The 20,928-nt window shown below is 30.1% G+C and overlaps 2 protein-coding genes across 2 annotated transcripts; one reads left to right on the top strand and one right to left on the bottom strand.

The window, feature by feature from the left end:
• Nucleotides 1-536: 536 nt before the first annotated feature.
• LOC117927828 lies at nt 537-3,002 on the top strand. Its single transcript, XM_034847517.1, has 2 exons — nt 537-702; nt 2,869-3,002. The coding sequence occupies exons 1-2, from the start codon at nt 537-539 to the stop codon at nt 3,000-3,002; spliced, it is 300 nt and encodes a 99-aa protein (XP_034703408.1).
• A 756-nt stretch (nt 3,003-3,758) lies between these two features.
• LOC117928779 (cycloartenol-C-24-methyltransferase-like) lies at nt 3,759-17,583 on the bottom strand. Its single transcript, XM_034848786.1, has 14 exons — nt 17,509-17,583; nt 17,274-17,366; nt 6,988-7,054; nt 6,469-6,542; nt 6,251-6,335; nt 6,118-6,173; nt 5,899-5,953; nt 5,567-5,614; nt 5,339-5,422; nt 5,084-5,200; nt 4,914-4,997; nt 4,690-4,815; nt 4,408-4,505; nt 3,759-4,060 (listed from the first exon to the last, which is right to left on the bottom strand). Exons 2-14 carry the CDS (start codon nt 17,354-17,356, stop codon nt 3,970-3,972), a joined length of 1,068 nt encoding a protein of 355 aa, XP_034704677.1. The 5' UTR covers nt 17,357-17,366; nt 17,509-17,583; the 3' UTR covers nt 3,759-3,969.
• Between the last annotated feature and the right edge of the window lie 3,345 nt (nt 17,584-20,928).

Here is a 20,928-nt window from a genome sequence, read left to right as displayed (position 1 = left end):
ATATTACATGAAAATTATTTCTAGAAACATTAATATAAGTCAAAGGATGAAAAATACATCATCTTTTCTTCAATATTAAAAAAATACCAAAAATTTAAGGGGAAAGAAAAAGAGTAGTGGGGCCAAAACACAAAAAAGATGAAAAGGGGGAAAAGTATGCAAAATGTGAAAAGAATCCGGCAAAGCACAGCTGCAATCCTGTCTGTATATATCTACACCACAAGTTGGCTTTGTGGCTATTCACAAACGTTTCACACAATCTCTGTCTCGTCTCATGGGCTGTTCCACTTGGGACGTCTTCTAATATATTTTCCATTTTTTCGTCTTTCTTTTTCTTTTCCTTTCTTTTCTTTCTCCCCGGAAGGAAAGAAAGGGAAGAAAGGAGGCTGTTTGGAGAGAGGGAAAAAAAGAGGGTGTTAGCAGGGTTTTTTTTTTTTTTTTTAGATCTTTTCTTTTCTTTCTACCAAAGAAAGGAAGGAAAGAAAGGGGGGTGTTTGGAGAGAGAGAAGAGCGTGTTTGGAGGGCGAGAAAGTGAGATGGGAAAGTACACAGAGCTGCTGGATGCAGGGGTGAGAATAGTGGCAAGGTTCCACTCACACTGCCCACAAACTGCCCGGATGTACTACCACCCTCCTTCCAACTCCGACCACGACCACGTCCACCACCATCCTCAGGGCAGCCTGGCCTCCTCCGCCGGCCTCAGTGGGTCCAGCTGCGGCTCCAAGGGAGTCAAGGATGCTCATGAAGATCATATCATTCTCTATTCCATTTGATAAAGAGAAAAAAAAAAAAAAAAAAAGAGGGTTCATTTTGTATCCTCCTTTTCTTCTCTTGATGTCTTGTCCCTGTCATGGTTGTTCTGATTTGATTTAATTTAATGAATTGAGAGAGATCTTAAAGATTCCTTTTTCTTTTCTTTTATTTTTCCAGGAAATTATAAAATATATAATGAAATGTAAAATATTATATATGAAATATTTCATTATTATACCCGACTTTTCTTTTAGGAATTTAATTATATATATATATATATTAGGAATCAAAAATATAATTATAAGAGTCATTTAATTAAGAAAATGTTGGAATTTAGTTTCAAAATTTCTAAAATGTTAATTATTATAAAAGAATATAATTAGGTCATATACAACATGAAAGTATAATTATAAAAAAACAAAAGCTTAAGAAAATGTGTTTATAAATTACTATTTTTTGTCATTTAATGGAGTTGTGCATCAAATATAAATCAAAAGGTTTGATTAATTTTTTTTAATTAAATGTGTTGTGAATTTTTTTGGCATGATATTATGACCGTTTGGTTCATGGAAAATTTGAGGGAAAGTGTGAGTGAAAGAAAATAAAAAGCAAAAGTGGAAAGAAAAAAATAAAAAATGAATTCAAAGTCAATAAGTTGTTTTTATTAATTTTTTCAAATTCATTTCACTTATTTTTTTCTATTATATAAATATTAAATAATCTTAGAATATATAAAATTTTAATTAATTTTAATTATATTTGATTTTATTTTATTTTTTTGTATTTTTCACGATGAAACCAAACATGAAAAAACATTTTTCTTTAACATTTTTTTCTTTCCTTATTACTTTTTGGGAATCAAACATAACTCATAAGTTCACTAAGAATTTGCATTTTAATCTATTAGTAACTTCTTTTTAATTTTTTTAATAATAACATTCTTTTCAATGCTAGTAAGAATTGTTGAAAATTTATGAAAAACTTTCATTGAAGTAAAATAATAGATATTTGATATCATTTTGTTTTAGTCATTCACTTTTTTTTTTTTTTTTTTTTACTTTCAAGCGTGTAAAAATAAACTTGGAGTTTTTGTTATTGGACTTGATATATTTTAATATATTTTATGTATAAGTTAAATCTTATTTTGAAATATTTTAATATAATATTATAAGCAAAAAAATTTAGATGTGAATAATAATTTTTTCTGTTCAAAGGTAAGATAAATTCATATATATTCAGACTTCACAATTAAAATTGACTCTTGTTCGTAATGCAAAGTTTGATATCCGTCGAAGTTTAGATCTAAATCGTTAAATATGTATAATAAAATATAGATCATTGAGAGTACCAATAAATGAAATCTATGTGCAAAGTATAAATAAACGAAACTGATGTTACAGATTTAGTTTTTCCTAAACTTATGTAAGATACTAACCTTTATATAAAATTAGGGGAGAATCATTTGAAGTAGGATGTGATACTGAGCTACAAGTAATCAAACTTAAAAATACGATGGTGTCTATCAATTTAAATATTGTTAAAATTGATACAAAGGAATGGAAAACGTGACCCCACTTCAACCTTAATTTAAAAGTTTAATATTCAAATGTTGCTTTTAAAATTTAAATCTCCCTCTTCCAATAAAAGAAATTATATTAAAACTATAATATCTCAATTTTAAAGGCAATGGAGTTAACGGCGTCAATTATGCAGACTTTATTCCTCCTAGACTTTTGGCAAAGACTTTGTTGCATTCTAGAGGCATTTTTTATTAATTGAAAATTCAATTAAAAAGACTTACTTTCAGGCGGCCCTGAAGGTGCCTTTAATTTTTCTAGGTGACTGGTATTGAGAATTACAAGGACTAGGAGTACCAACTTGGATTTTTTTTTCTTTTTAATATTAAAAATAATGATTTATAAAATAAATAAATAAAATATAATACTTTTAAATGAACTTATTTTTTTAAAAAATACATGTTTAAGATGAAAATAGAATGGTTTTTTAAAACATTTTTGCACCCGAAAAATAAAAACCACCAACTTGACCACCGCATCAAATCGAATCCAAAGTGCTAGGATTCCGATTGCCGTCTTGACGAGTTCCAATTTGCAGGCATGTTGGTGGTGGGTCAGAGAGAGAAGCAGGGCAGGGCAGGGCAGGGCAGGGCAGGGCACGATACTCCCCAGGTCGAACCTGGCCTAGGGACAATTCCAACCGCCTCAGGATGTGTCTTGACCCCTTCATAATCTAACTAAATATGATGTGACAATTTCAAGTCTGGCCAACATTAAATATATGACATTTTTAATGATTTCCAAAATAACTCTTCAGAAACGGATTTTGGAAATAATTATTAATCTTTAATTATTTTCAAAAATAAAATTCTAATAAGAACTCTAAATAAAAGTTCTCCATGAAAATAGTAGGTATTTTGAAATCTTATAAAAATTTTAAAATATTCTCTATTTTTTTAATTATTATACAAAAAATAACTAAAAACATACTAAATTTGTTCTAATTTTGTTTTAAACAATTTCTCCAAAAACTATTTTTCTTTATAAATTTATCATTGAACAAACGACTATTTTGAAGAACAATTTCCAAATAAAACTTATAAACAATTTTTGACAATAGTTTCAAAACTGATGTTTTTTGAAACAAATCATTTAAAAACTTGGAATCTTCTTAACCCGTTTTTTTTATTTTCAAATATGTCTTAAAAATGACGTTTATATAATTCTGTATTTTCAATCATTCCTCGTACCATTTATATAATTATTTATTTAAAATAATTAAAAATATTTTTAAAAAATGCCATATTTTCATTACAAATTTTGAAGAAAAAAAAATCTAATTGGTTTCCAGTTTCAAAAACAATTTTCTGTTTACGAAACAGGCTAATAAGGAAACGGCGCAGGCAACGGGCATATTCTCATAGAACTAGCACGCCACTAGCTTTCAATCACATTCTGCAATATGGCAGCGCATGACTCTAAAGCATATAGAATTAAAAACAAGATAATACATACAGGATAGGCAAAAAGGAATGAAGCAAGTTATAGAAAAATTCATTCATCGGATATGTGAAGAAATTGTAATGGGAGACGAAGCTGACAACATGCAGGAAACCGAAAGAAGACAAGCAATCACACACCAAAAGTCAGCCTAGGCCGGTCAATTCCCAGTTCTAAGAGAGAGTTTTTGATTTGATACCTACAGCAGGTTACTGGGTCCAACTGGCACATCACTATCTGAGTTTGGTTTTCGACCCAATAAGAAATAGATCGGCGTGAAGATCTCTTTCCTGGAAGTAGTCACATAATTGGGTTAGTAGTTGATGGAAATTAGCACTGAAAAGAAAAGAATGTGTAAATCAATACATATAAAACACGAACTTTAGAAGCCTCTCTTTTCAGATAATCGTTTATCAATTGGCTTGGAGTGTGTAAAGGAGAAGGTAGGTCTGTGGTTTAATCCTAATAATTAGGTCAATGTAGTATCATTTTGAATCGTCTGATTTTACTCGATTTCACTGGACAGTTGGATCAGAAACAAGATACTCTAACAAGTAATTTTGATATATTCCCATTCTTACATAGGATGGGAAGAATGACATGAAAGAAAATTCTGTTTAGGGAAGAGAACTCATACTTTCCACCGTCAAATAGCCCTTCTGCAGCTTTCTCTAGAAAAGCTTGAACTCTTTGACTTCCCTTTGGAGCAAGTCCCACAAATTCTAGGGCCTTGACCTAAAATGGTAGAAGAAAACCAAGCACTAATTAACTGCTTTCAATAGATTGAGAACAAAAAGAATACTCAGGAAATACCAGAGTTCCAAAGCATAAAGAGCAACTCCCAAGGGGATAATTTTGTCATTTTTGAAGAGTTAAAGAAAACGTAACAAGAGCATGAGGCAGCATATGAAAACCTTACCATGTTTCTACTAATGAAACGTCCAACACCTGTTACACGGAAGCCACTTAATGAGAAGTGACTTTTATCTAAAGGCGTGTACCAAGGAAGAGGTGAGTCCACAGCTAGGTCTTTCTCCCAAATAACCTTGATAGAGAACAAAAACAGAGATAAGACCCTCCTGCTGATCATTTTCTCACAAGCTCATAGCAGGTTCAGTACAAGAAACATAGGTTTTCACTCACCTCAAAACCTGCTTGTTTTAGGGCTTCGAGGCATTGTCTAGTCAATCTGATGTCTGGAAGGCCAGCACCAATTTCTATTTCTGCCTGTAACCATGGAATTTATTATGTTATCAATCATTTAAGAGCAAGTAATAGGTCAAACAGATACATAAATATCAAGCATTTATAACCTTGATTTTTTGGTGTTCTTGGTTATTGGGATCAAAGGCATCAGTCATGCACCATTCATATGCAGCAAAACACTGGCCAGGCTTCAATACTCTGTAGATCTCTTTATAGCATCCAAGCTATTTCAACCAGAAATAAAACCACCGTAAACAAACAGCTAAAATAATATTCAAAACAGAAGTTGATATGCAGCCTCAAACAAGAGAGATTTATACGAAAGTCTGGAATTGATTATGGATAATTGTAAAATAATGTACCACATCAGGAGCATGACAGGTTGCGTCAATCTCATATACCGCATCAAAAGTATTATCAGAAAATGGCATTTTCATGAAGTCAGCCTGCAGTGATATCACAAAATTAATCATAAAGAGGTCCATCAATGATAACATCAAGAGAAATAACCCAAAAACAATTTGAGAAAGCATTTGGAAAGGAGTTGCAAAAAGAACATGAACATGAACTTTATCTAGAATGATAACAACCTTCACAAAGTCACAGGTTTTGTCCACTCCAGCAATGCGGTTCAGTTCCTATGGAGAAACAGTAGCTCATAAGTATTTTGTTTTAATGCCAGAAAAGGGTGCAGCCCATGTACAAGTAAGGCATGCAGAATGTTACTGGCCATTGGAAATGAAACAAACCAAATGGCCATCATCCTAATCTTGGTGACTTGTTCTAATGCCCAAGTCAGAAATAGAAACAAAATAAGTAGTTCAAACCATTGCTATAGAATACCTAAAACTATAATAAAACATAAAAACTCATTCTTATGGGAGCTATTGCAGTGCATTTAAGCTTTTGCTCATTTACATACCCTTCCTCTTGTTATTTGATATTCATTGTTATTCAACCCCGTAACCGATGTTGAGCTGCAAATCATGGTATAAATCAGTATATAGAATTACTATACAGGACTATGCTTTTGTTATGCCATGATCAATGATATTAGCAACAAAAGAAAAAAAGAAAAAGAGAAAGAGCACCAACAACCAAACCCAAGCAGAGAAAGAAGTTCAAGTAATAAAACCATTACCTAAATCGAGCAATTTCTCTTAGTGGTCCACCAATTCCACATCCTACATCCAACACCTGTAGTAATGGAAGAAAAATCAAATTACCAATGTTTTTCCCATGTAGTAATGCAAAAATGAACAAAGAAGACAAACCTTCTGTCCAGGCTTCACACCTAGTTGCAAAGCAATGAAGTGCTCATGTCGCTTGATGCTCTCTCGGAAAGACTCCCCTTTCCATCTGCATGCATAAGATCATATTTTTTATTAGTTTTTAGAAGTATCAGAGGTACCTAACATGAAACATAATACCATTGATATGGCAGAAATTTAAAAGAAAGCAGGGAAGATAATATTTTAAGATGAATAAAAACCTGGGTGCAAAATGGAAAGACTCTCCCCATCCAAATTCATAGAAGCTGGTAACAAGATCATAATATTTATTAACCTGAAATCCACATGAGGCAAATCTTATAGATTAGATGGTCTTGTTTAGACGGTCAGTTAATTTCACATAAAAACAGTACATCAAAAGCCTACATTGGGCATCTGGTGTGATATAGCTTCAGAAAAATTGTTTCTTTCAGAAGAGCCTTATAGAGAAGAGGCTTCATCAAAATGGTTATTCGGCAACTTGTTATCTTGGAGCTATTCTTTTTTCTTCTTCTTCTTCTTTTTTTTTTGGTAATATCTCAAAGAAATAAATATAAGATCTCAACACGTTGTGATTTTTAAAATAATGTAGCAGATGCAATCATTAAAGGGGAAAAGAAAAATTGAAATCAAATTATCCAGAATGACACTAAAGTTGTATATTTTAAAAAGGAATTGAGGGGGGGGGGGGGGGGGGGGGGGGGGGGAAGGACAAGTGGGAACACAAGGGCTTCTGTTACCATGTCACTGTAATTAGCTTTCCTCTCTTCTTCTTCACCACCATAACAGACATGATACTTCTCATACCTGAAGCATTAACCTGAAACTCTTACTAAAATGTTCAAATACATCTAACAAACCTCAAGCACCAGATACTCAGGCTATCATGTATGTCATGCCAGGAATCAGTAAAAAGCATATACAGATATTTTTCAAAAAGCTTAAACTCACATAACAACCATGTTTGCAGTATAAGAATATTAATAATTTGTGCATAACACCAATAATTCTATAAAGTGAAGGAAAGAAACTCCAAAATCTTCCATATACCATTTTACAAAGAATGCAGGCCATGGACACTGAAATAAATTTATTATATGCAATTCTTTTTTTTGGTAGGTAAATTTATTATGTGGAATTCTTTGATAATATAGAATGAAAATGCTTTGAAGATAAAGCATAAGGGCAATGAAATTGTAATGACAACATCCCTTTTTCAATAGCAATCAAAGGTTGTGTTAGTCTTTTTACAAAGCTCATAATAATATCTTGTGCAGAAAACTAGAGGATTCATAGACACAGATGTTGAGATATTAGGAATGCTTTCCTTATATCATTCTTTCCTTATATCATTTAGTGTTGAGATATTAGAAATATTTAGATATTAGGAAAGTTGAGATATTTGGAACATTGAGATATTAGGAAAGTTGAGATATTAGGATATTAGTTGTTATTTCCTTATATCATTCTTTCCTTGTATCATTATTTCCCATTCCTAGAATGGTAATTACCCTCTATATATACTCTGTACATGAATAAATGAAATAAGGAATGAAAAAACTATCATTTATCAATTTGAAGGTGGTATCAGAGCCATGGAACTGAAATCCTGGATATTTTGTCGCTATGGTAGTCCGACAACGATCAACCATCCTAAGACAAGCCCTAATATTGATAAGTCAACCTTCAAATGTATTGACTGTAATAAGACAGATCCCACCAGTCTGGATATCCCACAATTTCAAAGCAACGACTCTTGGTATGACCAGGAAAAAAATGAGGAACCGAGGTTTGAACCATGGACCTTTAGATCATGTTTAGGCTATTAACACTTTGTTATTAATGATAATAATCGTGATCAACGGAAGAAGGATTCCAAGAAAACCTCGATTGCAACTGTTGTCGAAATAAAAATAGAGGCTAATGTTGCTGAGAAAGCCTTTGCATTGGTAGCCGCTATAGATCATGGTGGTAAGTTTTTAAATACTTTTACACCTGTTATTAATAGTGCATGGATAATTGATTCTGGTGCTATAGATCATATGACTTTTGATTCTAGACAGGTTTCACCTCTTAGACCTTCCTCACAAAAAATTGTTTCCACAGCCAATGGTAACACAACCCCAGTCATTGGGGAAGGATCCTTAACTCTTATTGATACTTTGAATTTGGATTCTGTTTTAATTGTTCCATCTTTAGATTACAATATTTTGTCAGTTTCTCAAATCACTGCGGCCTTATCTTATATTGTCATTTTTTGGCCTGAATTTTGTGTGATTAAGGACATCCAAACAAGACAGACGATTGGTTGTGGTATTAAGCGGGGAAAACTCTATTACTTGGACTTGCAATCAAAGGATTCAAATAAGTTGCAACAAGCCTTGATGGCAGATGGATCTGAGGGGGAGAAGAAAAAGTCTGAAATTTGGTTGTGGCATCGACGTCTGGGACATGCTTCCTTTGGTTATTTAAAAAAATTGTTTCCTAGTTTGTTTGCAAAGAGTGATATTTATAGTTTTCGTTGTGATATTTGTGAATTGGCTAAAAGCCATCGTGCTTCATTTCCGTTAATTTTGAATAAAAGTCCGTTTCCTTTTATGGTTATACATTCTGATGTTTGGGGCCCATCCAAAGTCCCAACTTTGAGTGGCTCACGTTGGTTTGTTACTTTTATTGATGAATGTACCAGAATGACATGGTTATGCTTGATGAAGACCAAAGATGAAGTGAACTTGTTGTCTCAAAAATTTCATAAAGTGATTGAAACTCAGTACAATGCAAAGGTTCGGGTTCTGTGTAGTGATAATGGTGGAGAATATCAAAGTTCTGATCTTCAAAAGTATTTGAAAGGACATGACATCATTTATCAAATTACTTGTTCCAATACACCCCAACAAAATGGAGTTGTTGAACGAAAAAATCGACACTTGTTAGAGGTTGTTCGTGCTTCCTTGATAGCAGCAAAAACACCGATATCTTATTGGGGAGAAGCAATCACATCTGCCGCATACTTGATCAATCGGGTACCTTCCAGCTCAATTAACTTCCAAACACCTCTTCAAGCTCTTACTAATGCCGTAGTTGCCCCAACCGTCCCAAATCTACCTCCTCGTGTTTTTGGTTGCGTGGCATTTGTGCATCTACACAAACACCAACGCACCAAGGTAACTTCTCATGCATTGCAATGTGTGTTTGTTGGATATGCATTGCACAAAAAGGGATATCGATGTTACCATCCTCCAACTCGACGAATGTATATTACAATGGATGTGGTGTTTCATGAAGATTCGATGTATTTTTCATCTGAGTCTGAACTTCAGGGGGAGTACCATAAGGAAATTCAGACTCTCGATTATGATTATCATATCTCTAAGGAGGATGAATCTGGACAATCTGAACTAGTGAACCAGGAAGTGGGTGAGTTGGATATGAGTGGTCAACAATTTAGGTCTGAAGATGTCTTCATTGAAATACCAAACCAATCGTCGTTTGTTGAGGATGTTCTTAATTTGGAACCTGATCCATTCATGAAACGGTTACCACACCGTCATAATAGAGGTATTCCTAAACCCACATATGAACCTGAATTGTCTACCAAAGTCAAATATCCCATGAGCAACTATGTGTCTAACCATCGTTTGTCTGAATCAAATAAGTCATTTGTAAATCAATTATCTACTGTAGCTATTCCTAACAGTGTGCAGGAAGCCTTAGCTGATCCAAGGTGGAAAGCAGCCATGAATGAAGAGATGAAATCATTGCAGAAGAATGAAACATGGGAACTCGTAGAATGTCTAGCAGGAAAGAAGCCAGTTGGGTGTCGTTGGATCTATACTGTGAAGTACAAGGCAGATGGTAATATTGAATGATTTAAAGCAAGACTGGTAGCAAAAGGGTACACTCAAACTTATGGAATTGACTACACAGAGACATTTGCACCTGTACCTAAGATCAACATAGTTCGAGTATTACTGTCTTTAGCTGCAAACCTAGATTGGTCATTACAACAGTTTGATTGAAAAATGTCTTTCTACATGGCGAGTTATCTGAAGAAGTATATATGGATCTTCCACCAGGATGCATGGTGTCAGAAAAGCAATGTCAGAAGGTGTGCAAATTGAAGAAGTCATTGTATGGGTTGAAGCAATCCCCAAGAGCATGGTTTGGAAGGTTCACAAAGTCAATGAGAGTTTTTGGCTATCGTCAAAGTAATTCAGATCACACTTTGTTCCTGAAAAAGCAACATGGTAAAATTACGACACTCATCGTATATGTGGATGACATAGTAGTTACAGAAAATGATCCTAAAGAAAGAAAAACTCTGCAAAATTATCTATCTAGAGAATTCGAAATGAAAGATCTAGGTCCTCTGAAATACTTTCTTGGGATTGAAGTTTCTCGATCAAGTGAAGGAATTTTTCTGTCTCAAAGAAAGTATGTCTTAGATCTTTTACAGGAGACTAAAATGTCGGGATGTCAACCTGTTAATACACCAATAGAAGTAGGTCTGAAATTGTGTGTTGACCCTAATCAAGTATCAATCGATAAGGGAAGATACTAGAGACTTGTGGAGAGATTAATGTACTTAGCTCATACAAGACCAGATCTTGCTTATGCATTGAGTGTAGTGAGTCAATACATGCATAATCCTGAAGAGTAACATATGAATGCAGTCATGCGTATTTTGAGGTATTTGAAGAATGCTCCTGGAAAGGGAATTTTGTTTGCTAAAAATGTTGATCATCATAGTATAGAAGTATATACTGATGCTGATTGGGCCGATGCAGTGGATGATAGGCGATCTACATCTAGTTACTTTACCTTTGTAGGTGGTAATCTTCTGACATTGAAAAGTAAGAAGCAAAATGTCGTCGCTCGTTCAAGTGCAGAAGCGGAATTTAGAGGTATGGCTCTAGGACTTTGTGAGACATTATGGCTAAGACTCCTCTTACAGGATTTAGGTTACCTATCTAAGCAACCAATCCGATTGTTTTGTGACAATAAAGCCACATGTGACATTGCTCATAATCCAGTACAACATGATTGTACAAAACATGTCGAGGTGGATAGATTCTTCATTAAAGAAAAGTTGGATGATAAGATTGTGGAATTGTCTAAGATTCAATCAGAAGATCAATTGGCCGATATCCTCACCAAAGTTGTCCCAAGTCAAGTGTTCTCAAAATTTTTAGACAAGTTGGGCATGTGTGACATTTATGCACCAACTTGAGGGGGAGTGTTGAGATATTAGGAATGCTTTCCTTATATCATTCTTTCCTTATATCATTTAGTATTGAGATATTAGGAATGTTTAGATATTAGGAAAGTTGAGATATTAGGAATATTGAGATATTAGGATATTAGTTGTTATTTCCTTATATCATTCTTTCCTTGTATCATTATTTCCCATTCTTAGAATGGTGATTACCCTCTATATATACTCTGTACATGAACAAATGAAAGAAGGAATGAAAAAACTATCATTTATCAATTTGAAGAACAGAAAGATGATAAGAAAATTCTAGAATCCCCAAGATGAATAAACCGGCTTACTCTATTTTTCTTGGACCACGTCTTTCTAGGAAATAAGTTGTGATTCCAAATCATTCAAATCCTATAATGCAGATCCTTTTCAGACCTTAATGTGCAAATCCCTAAGTAATTCCCCATAGTATACGAGAATTGTGATCTACACCAAAATTCATGCTCGTATTTTCTTTTCTTTGTTTTTCTTCCCCCTTATTTTTTATTTATTTATTTGTTTGTTTGTTTTTTTTTTGTTTTTTAGATAATATCCAAGAGTATTGGTGCACTATCTTTCACCAGTCACATCATTTTCAATTAAAAAAAAAAAAAGAATTGTGTTTTAGGCCTAGCTGGGCCAAAAAATTAAGATCTGGTCCATTTATCTTACATAATTAAGCCTAATACCCAAAGAAAGTCTGAAAATTGAGAAAAAGGATCTTATCCTTCATTAATCCCTAAAATACCCTTAACTCTTACATAGGCACATAGTGAGTGTGAATTTCATTTTTTTTGTGTTTTTTTTCCCTTTTCTATTCCCTATTAAGTATTACTCATTTCTAACTTTTTTCTTTTTCTTTTTCTTCTTTTTCTTTTTTTCATTTTTAAAGATATTGAATCTTTTTACTCTTATTATAAGCAAGGATAAAAATTTTGGGATTTTTCATCCAAATATTTTTTATCTCTTTGTATTTATCTTTTAGTTTAATTTTCATTTTTTATTTTAAATTTATATTACCCTTTCATTTATACTTTTCTCTTATTTTTAATTATTTTTTATATTTTCTACATTAACCATGTTTTAAAAAATTTAAAAATTGACTATCACTTCACTCTTATTTTATATATATATATATATATATATATATATATATATATATATATATATATATATATCCTTTTAGCTTTTAAATTTTTAATGTTTTTATTTTAAAATTTTTTAAAAGATAAATTTATTGAAAAAAATAACTAAGATATGAAGTTTTAATATTATATTAATAATTTTTCTTATCTAGATAGACTAATGCAAAGTATTTTGACTCACAACAAGAAAATTGTTAGTACAATTTTTTAGTGAAACTTTAGAAATTAAATTTTAAATAAAATATACTATATAAAATTTTATTTAAAAATTATTGAAAGTGGTATTTAATTTTTTTTTATTGACTTTCAAACTTATCTAATTTTTTACTTGAAAGGTAATAGAACATGTTTACAAAAAAAAAAAATTAGTTTTTCATTTTTAAAATAAATAAGTATAAATATATTAAAAGAATTAAAGACAATTTTAGTAAAAAAAAATTGATAAATAGGATTATAATTTTAAATATAGATTCATTTGGATAAAATTTCACAAAAAAAAAAAAAAAAATAGTGGAAAGAAAGAACATTGCTAAAACTACAAAAACAAAATATGCATTACAAAATTTTGATGATGAAATTTAAAAATAAAATTCGAAACAATTCTTGAGTGAGAGAATTTGAGTGCAGAAAAATCCTTGAGTGGAAAAAAATGTAAAAGTTTTTCAAAACCACTTGAAATCCTTAACAAAAAGTAGTCTTGTACACCCTTGTATAATTAGTAAATTTGTCTTGTACAATTAGTGTAACACTCTTGTACAATAACTCAAATTTCATACATCATCTCCTGAATATTTGACAATAGGTCGGTTAACTATGTTTGCATTGGTTTTGTTTTAAAAAAGAAGAAAAATTGTTGTATAATTTTGTTTTACAATCATCATAAGTGAGGTACCTATTCAAATGACCATATACAAGTTAGATAAAGTGTATGAAATAAATGTATGCTTAACCAATGTATGTAAGGAATGTCATCTATCCTCAGTTAGGGGAAATAAACAAACAAGTTTTTCAGAATTACTTAAAATCATTCACAAATAATAGTCTTATACACTCTTGTACAGTTAGTATATTTGTCATGTACACTTAGTGTAAATACCTTGTACAGTGACTTAAATTCCATATACCCCCTACTTAATGTGTAACCATAGGTAGGTTAACCATGTTTTTATTGGTTTGGTTCAAAAAATAGTGGAAGATGAAAAAACAAAATTTTCTCTCAAACATAATTAGTGGGATAAGTATTCGAATTGTCATATGCGAGTTAAATAAAGTGCATAAGATGAGTGTGTGATAGAGGAATGTGTACCTTAAGAGTGTACAATCCTTAGATGACAAGATAAAAAAAAAAAGTTGTCCAAAATTGATTAAAATATTTCACAAAGGATAGTCTTATATACCCCTTGTATAGTTAGAACATTTGTATTGTACAGTTAGAACATTTGTCTTGTCCAATTGAACATTTACCTTGTACAGTTAGTATAACATCCTTGTACAATGGTGCAAATTTCATCCATATGCATATATTATGTGCCACATATGATGTGTGAACCATGTTTCCAATTGTTTGATTTTAAAAATGATATAAAACATAAAAACAAAATTTTTCCCTAAACATAATTATTAAAGTAAGTATTTGAATTGTTATATGCGAGTTAAATAAAGTATATGAAATAAAAGAATTTGTAGTAGGAGAGCGTATAATCCTTAGATGACAAGAAAAAAAAAGTTGTTCAAAATGTACAGTCTTGTACACCCCTTGTACAATTAGTGTAATAACATTGTACAATGGTATAAATTTTATATATATGCATAAATTATATCCACATAAGTGTCTAAACTATGTTCCCAATAGTTTGACATTTAAAATAATTAAAACAAATAAAACTTTATTTTATTTTATTTTCAATGCAAAATGTAATTAAAAATAAGACAAAGAAATTACTTAAAAACTATTATTTAAGCCAAGTTTATTTATTTATTTCCTTTTATTTTTGGAAATAAGAAAAAAAATAAAAAATTTATTAACCACAAGAAATATGAATATAAGATCAGCTAGAAAATACCAAATTTATTTATTTATTTTATTTTATTTTTGGAATTAGAGAAAATAATAATAAAAAATTTATTTAACCATAAAAAATATTAATATAAGATACGTTAAAAAATAAAAATAACCCCAAATTTATTTACTTATTTCATTTTATTTATTTAAATTGGAAATTAATTTATTTTAATAGATCAAAATGTATACAATTAATCTATTACTTTGTTAATTATGGATATATTAAAATTTTCTATTAGACAAAAAATAAATAAAGAAAATAAAATTAAAAAGAGTAATACATATATATAATTTAATTATTTAATTATTTTTCATGTAAAAGATAGTCACACAAAAAAACACATAATTGACCAATTCCTTTGTTTAATTGTAAACATACTATATATATATATTTTTTTATTACAAAAATAACTAATGGAAAAAAAATAAAAATGGATAATCAATGAATGAAATTTAATTCTTTTTATTATTTTCATATAAAAAATAGTACTAAACAAGGTTTTCAACTTTTATTTTTAAAAATAGTTTTTATTTTTTAATTAAATGTTTTTTCAGAAAGAAAATATAAAAAATATAAATCATATTACCATTTTTTTAGAAAGTATTTTTTAAAATAGTTTTTGAACATAATTTTTCTTTATTTATAATTTAAAATAGAAAATAATGCTGATTTTCAATTATTTATATAAAAAAAATTAAAAAACAATGAAAAATTCAAATTGTTAAAATAGAATTATTATGGTTGCATGAATAGTGATGCAATAAAGACCAAAAAAGCTTATGTGAAAAGTCATTAGGTATTTTAGTTCATCACTATTTTATATCCTTAAAAGGTAATATATGGAAATTTGAAAGGTATATTGGTCTCTTAACATCTTATATCATTTCCATTAATTATGTAAGTTGTATGGACTAAACGTTAATTTTTGGGCTCAATTGGGCTCAAAACACAATTGTCCCTAAAGAAAAAAAAAACAAAGCTTAAAATTGCATTCTTGTCAAGCAACAGTAGTGGCTGACAAGACAAAATAAAGTTAATTCCAACAACAATTCAACTACCAAAACCAAGAATATACCAGGCGGAGAACACAATTCAATCGTGAGACATTTTAGTACATTGAAGCCTTAGCACGAGTTTTGGGTCAAAATGGCCCTTGGATTAAAAAAAAAAAATCACATCTAGCCACTTTATGAAACTTATGTTCAAACTAGCCTCTTTGATGCACATAGGAGCCATGTCATAGAAGTATATTTTTTTTCAAAATTTTAATGAAAGCCTCAGTTGGCAACTGAGGCTTCATTTTTTAATTAAAGCCGCAATTGTCAACTGAGACTTCAATTTTTGAACTAAAATCGCAGTTGTCAATTGAGGCTTCATTTTTTAACTAAAGTCTCAATTGGTAACTGAGGTTTCATTTTTGAACTAAAGCCTCAATTACCAATTGAGGCTTCAGTTAATTTTTTTTTTTTAACTTTAAAATTTAATTAAAAATTATTAAATTATAGTTTATTATTGAAATTAGAAATATATATTTTAAGAATAAACTATTTATATTTAAGCTTAAGAATCTAGTATTACTTCAACAAACATAAATTGATAAATATAAAATATTATAAATGAATATTTTATTTATTAATAAATTAATAATTTTAAAATAATAAATTTATATAATATATAAATAAGATATAAAGTTGTATAATTTATTAATTTAAGATATTTAATTTTTTATTTTTTAAGATATTAATTTATATGGTAACTGAGACTTCAACTAAAATGATAAAAAAAAATATTTTTTTATGATATAGTGCCTACGTGGCACTAAAGAGACCATTTTGAACATAAATTTAAAAAAGAGACTTGGTGTTTGTTTTTTTGACTTTTTGCTGAAAGCAATTTAGTTTTAGAATTTAGGTTCTTTGTTTTTCTACTTTTTCATGACTTATTATAAACTTTTTACTAAATAGAAAAAGTCAAAATATGTAGCTTTTTCTAAATAGAAAAAATAACATATTGGTTTTTTTTACTTTTTAATACTTAATAAAAATAAAATACTACAAAAACAAATAACATAATATTTAACACTATTAAACATTAAGGTTCTATTTAGAATTAAGTAAAAAAACAAACATCATTTTTTTTTTTTTTAATAAATAGGCCATTTTGACCCAAGACAGATCGTGACCTTCTGAACTTAAACGAAATGTACTTCACTCATTACACAACCCAAACTAAGGACCCACAGCTGCCCACGTCAGCCATATTGCAATCTCGACAATCTATCACCAAAATTCATAGATCCATACAAGGCAAAGTTCTCAAAGAATCCTCACGGATTACACTTTCTTTTCACTAGATTTGACTGTTGACAGAGTCAATATCAAAATTGACATCCATTGAAAGTGCGTAAGAGATCTAAACTCATTATAAAGAGTAATTCATGCAAAACTAATGTCATTTTCAGAGATACGAAGCAAAAAAAGAAGAAAGTTCCAGAACAGAGATTCAGGCATCAATCCAAAGTAAACAACAAAGCAAAGAGAGAAAAAGCATAGAATTTTCTCCTTTTTTTTTCGTACTTTTCAACAGCGGAAAGCACTTCATCTTTCTGAATCTTCCCGCCGACACCAGATGCGAGATCCAAAGCTCCAGCCTTCGACATCTCCGCAAATCTACAGTCACCAGAAAACAAACAAACTCCATTTCAATCAAAATCATCCGATTCTTAACAACAAAACTTCCAAAAAAAACACACACAGAGTTTCAAATCGGAATAAGCAAAATCGGAAACGAAAATGCGGATTGGTGTAGTACGTGGAAAGAGAGGATCTGGAAGGAAACCCTAGAGACAGAGAGAGGGAGTTGGGAAGTGAGGGAGTGAAGCGAGAGAGAAATAGAGGAAGGACAACGCAGAGATGAGTGGCTTTTACCCAAGGGTGGCACGCTCGTGCGTTTGCCACGTCGGCATGCACGTGATGTGTGGGGTTTGCGCACGTGATAACTTTGAAGAATAGTGCCCTCAAAATATTTGTCAAACTAGTTTTTTTTATCAATGTAATTAATTTTAAAATCAGAATACTAATTATTGAAAATTATAATAGGTTTTAATTTAAAAGTATTTATGAAATCACAGTTAGTCATTATGATTCTAAAAAAAATTATAAAACCACATTCTATAATTGTGATTTTAAGGATATTTCTTAAACTTTTAAAACAACAATGACTAATGGTGGTTTTTTACACTAAAAAAAACTCGTGTAGATGATTGCATGGCTAGAAAGGTCAAAGAAAAGGCTTATGATGTGGATTTAAAGATTACTTTGATAATTACTTTCAAATATGCACTATTTTGGCTTTTTTTAAATAAAAAAAATATAAAGATTACTTTGGCCTTAAACTCTGATTTTTATCGCTGTTTTTTTGTTTTTTCTTTGATTTTCCCCACCTTTACTCTATATCTCGTGTTTGGGTGATGAAAAAAAGAAAACAACCGGTTTCCTCACCTTTCTCTTATTCTCTCTTTGTCTTTCTCTATCTCTTTATTCACTTCATCTTTCTTTCACATGTTTATTGGTTTTCCCTTTCTCCCACCTCTCTCTCATTCTTTCTTTCTCTTTTTCTCTTTCTTCATTCATCTAGCCTTTCTCTCACGTACTTATTGGTCAAACAATGTAGTTGAGGAGGTCCTTTCTCTTATTCTCTTTTTCCCTTTCTCAATCTCTTCATTTACCCTATACTCTCACATATTTATTGGTCAAATAATGTAGTTGGGGAGATGACCCTACCACCATTCATTTTTCTCCCAAAAACCATATCTGAAAAATTAAATTGGGAGATATGAGCTAAAGGGAGTCAACTTGTGGATAATGAACCAAACGTCCTTTTAAGTTTCATAATTCAGAGATATCATATCACTTAATACATTAAATAGAGGAGATAGTTGTAGGGAGAATTTTATGATCCCCATGTGGTGTACCAAAGTTAGATTTTTGATCCTTGAATTTATATATCTAATTTTGACATTTGATTTGGAGTGTATAAATGAAAGAACATAAAAACTTGCTTCATGGTTCTTGTTGGAGGTTTTTTTTTCCACCAATAACTAAATAAAATTGTATTTATATTAAAATTTGGAAGATAACAATTTAGTAATGGGAGATTAAGTAGTGACATTTTATATTATTAAAATATATAAATTATAATAAAAAATAATGTATTATTAAAATATATAATTTTCAATTAAATATATAAATGCAAGGGTCACAAATCTAACTTTGGTGCACTACATGGGGTTCATAAAATTCTCCCTGCAACCACACTTTATTTGATGTATTAAATGATATGATAACTCTCAACGGTATTTTAGTCTCTTTGTAATTTATATATTTCCCATCAATTAGAGGACTTAAAAGGATGTTTGACCCATTATCAACAAGTGGACTCTCCCTTCACCACAATTCTCCCATTAAATTTAATAGCCAAAAAAGTGATTTATAGGGTTTTGTGGTGTTACTTAACAAAAACAAAAACAAAAGTGTTTTTAGACATTAATTCAAAAATCATTTTAAGTGATTTTAATTTTAAAATTTTATTCAACTAATTTTATTAAAAAAAACATTTTTAAACATTAAAAACAATTTTTTATAGTCTATTTGGGCATGTTTATCTACAATCACATTTGGTATAAAAAGGTTTTTTTAGTAGGAATTACATTTAAAAATTTTAAACCCACTTGTAATGTTTTTTAAAAAGATATTTAGAGCTTACAATAATTTTAGCAAATGTTTCTAATATTTTAGCGCTTGAAAATAATTCTTTTGATAAAAATTTTGAAGTGTTATAAATGTAATTCACTTATGTTAGAAATGTTATGTAAAGTCACTACCAAATGGATTCTTAATAAGTGAACTTTTCAAATATGCTTATAGAGAATCATACCAACTAAAATCACTTATGAACACTCTTAAAGAGTGTATTTAAAGTATGTTTGATAGTGATTCTTATAAGCATTTCTGTCTTTTTAATACTTGAAAGATAAATATTTTCAAGTGTTAGAAAGATTGAGAGTGCTTTCTAAAATCACTATCAAACGAACAAGTGTTTTTAACTGAACACACTCGAAGATATTTTTATTTATTGTGTTTTTAATTGAAATACTCTATTTAGAATTGTTTTTAATAGAATCATTTATCAAATACTTCTCCGATAATCACTATAAGTGATTTTTTTTTTTTAAAGTGCATTTTAAATTTTATGAAATGTTTTATTTTTCTCTAAAAGTGATTTTTATACTAGAAGTATTTTTTGAAAGCTTTGTCAAATAGACTAATCCATTTTACTTTTTAGTAGCATTCATTATCATTCTCGTTCTCATTCCCTTATACCCAAAATAACTCTTCATTTTCATTCAAGATGTTCAATTGAAATATATTGGGATTAATTTTTATTACAAAGAATTTAATTTTTATTATTTTGGACTTAAACTCCCATTGCAGTGATTTCTAGAGTTTAAGTCCAAAATAATCCTTTTGAAGAAAAAAAAATAGTGAGAATAGATCTCTCCCAAAATATTTGTCAAAATAGTCTTTTCTACCCACGTAATCATCCACGTAAGTTTTTTTTCTTTTAGTTTAAAAAACCACAATTGGTGACTGTGGTTTTAAAAGTTTCAGAAATATCCTTAAAACCACAATCATGGACTGTGGATTTACAATTTTATTTAAAACCACAGTTAGTAACTGTGGTTTCAAAAATATTTTTAAACCACACCCTGTTTCAATTTTCAATGGTTAATATTGTGATTTTAAAATTATTTTTAAAATCTTCTTTATCATAATAACCATAAAACCACATTTAGGAACTGTGGTTTCAAAAATATCCTGAAAACCACAGTCACGAACTATGATTTTACAATTTTTTTTAGAACCACATTTACTAACTATGGTTTCACAAATATCTTTAAACCACACTCCGTTGCAATTTTCAATAATTAGATAAAATGTCAACACATGTTAGTTTGAGATTAGCTTTAACCCATCACCAGATGAAGCACTCCCAATCGATCCATTATGCTAAATATGGTTTCAAAAATATCCTGAAAACCACAATCTATGGTTTTACAATTTTCTTTAGAACCACAATTACTAACTATGGTTTCACAAATATCTTTAAACCACACTTCGTTACAATTTTCAATAATTAGATAGAATGTCAACACATGTTAGTTTGAGATTA

This window comes from Vitis riparia, chromosome 13 (genome assembly GCF_004353265.1).
Source record: "Vitis riparia cultivar Riparia Gloire de Montpellier isolate 1030 chromosome 13, EGFV_Vit.rip_1.0, whole genome shotgun sequence".
Lineage (NCBI taxonomy): Eukaryota > Viridiplantae > Streptophyta > Magnoliopsida > Vitales > Vitaceae > Vitis > Vitis riparia.
The sequence above is the reverse complement of the archived record's forward strand: the minus strand, read 5'-3'. Positions and strand labels throughout refer to the sequence as shown.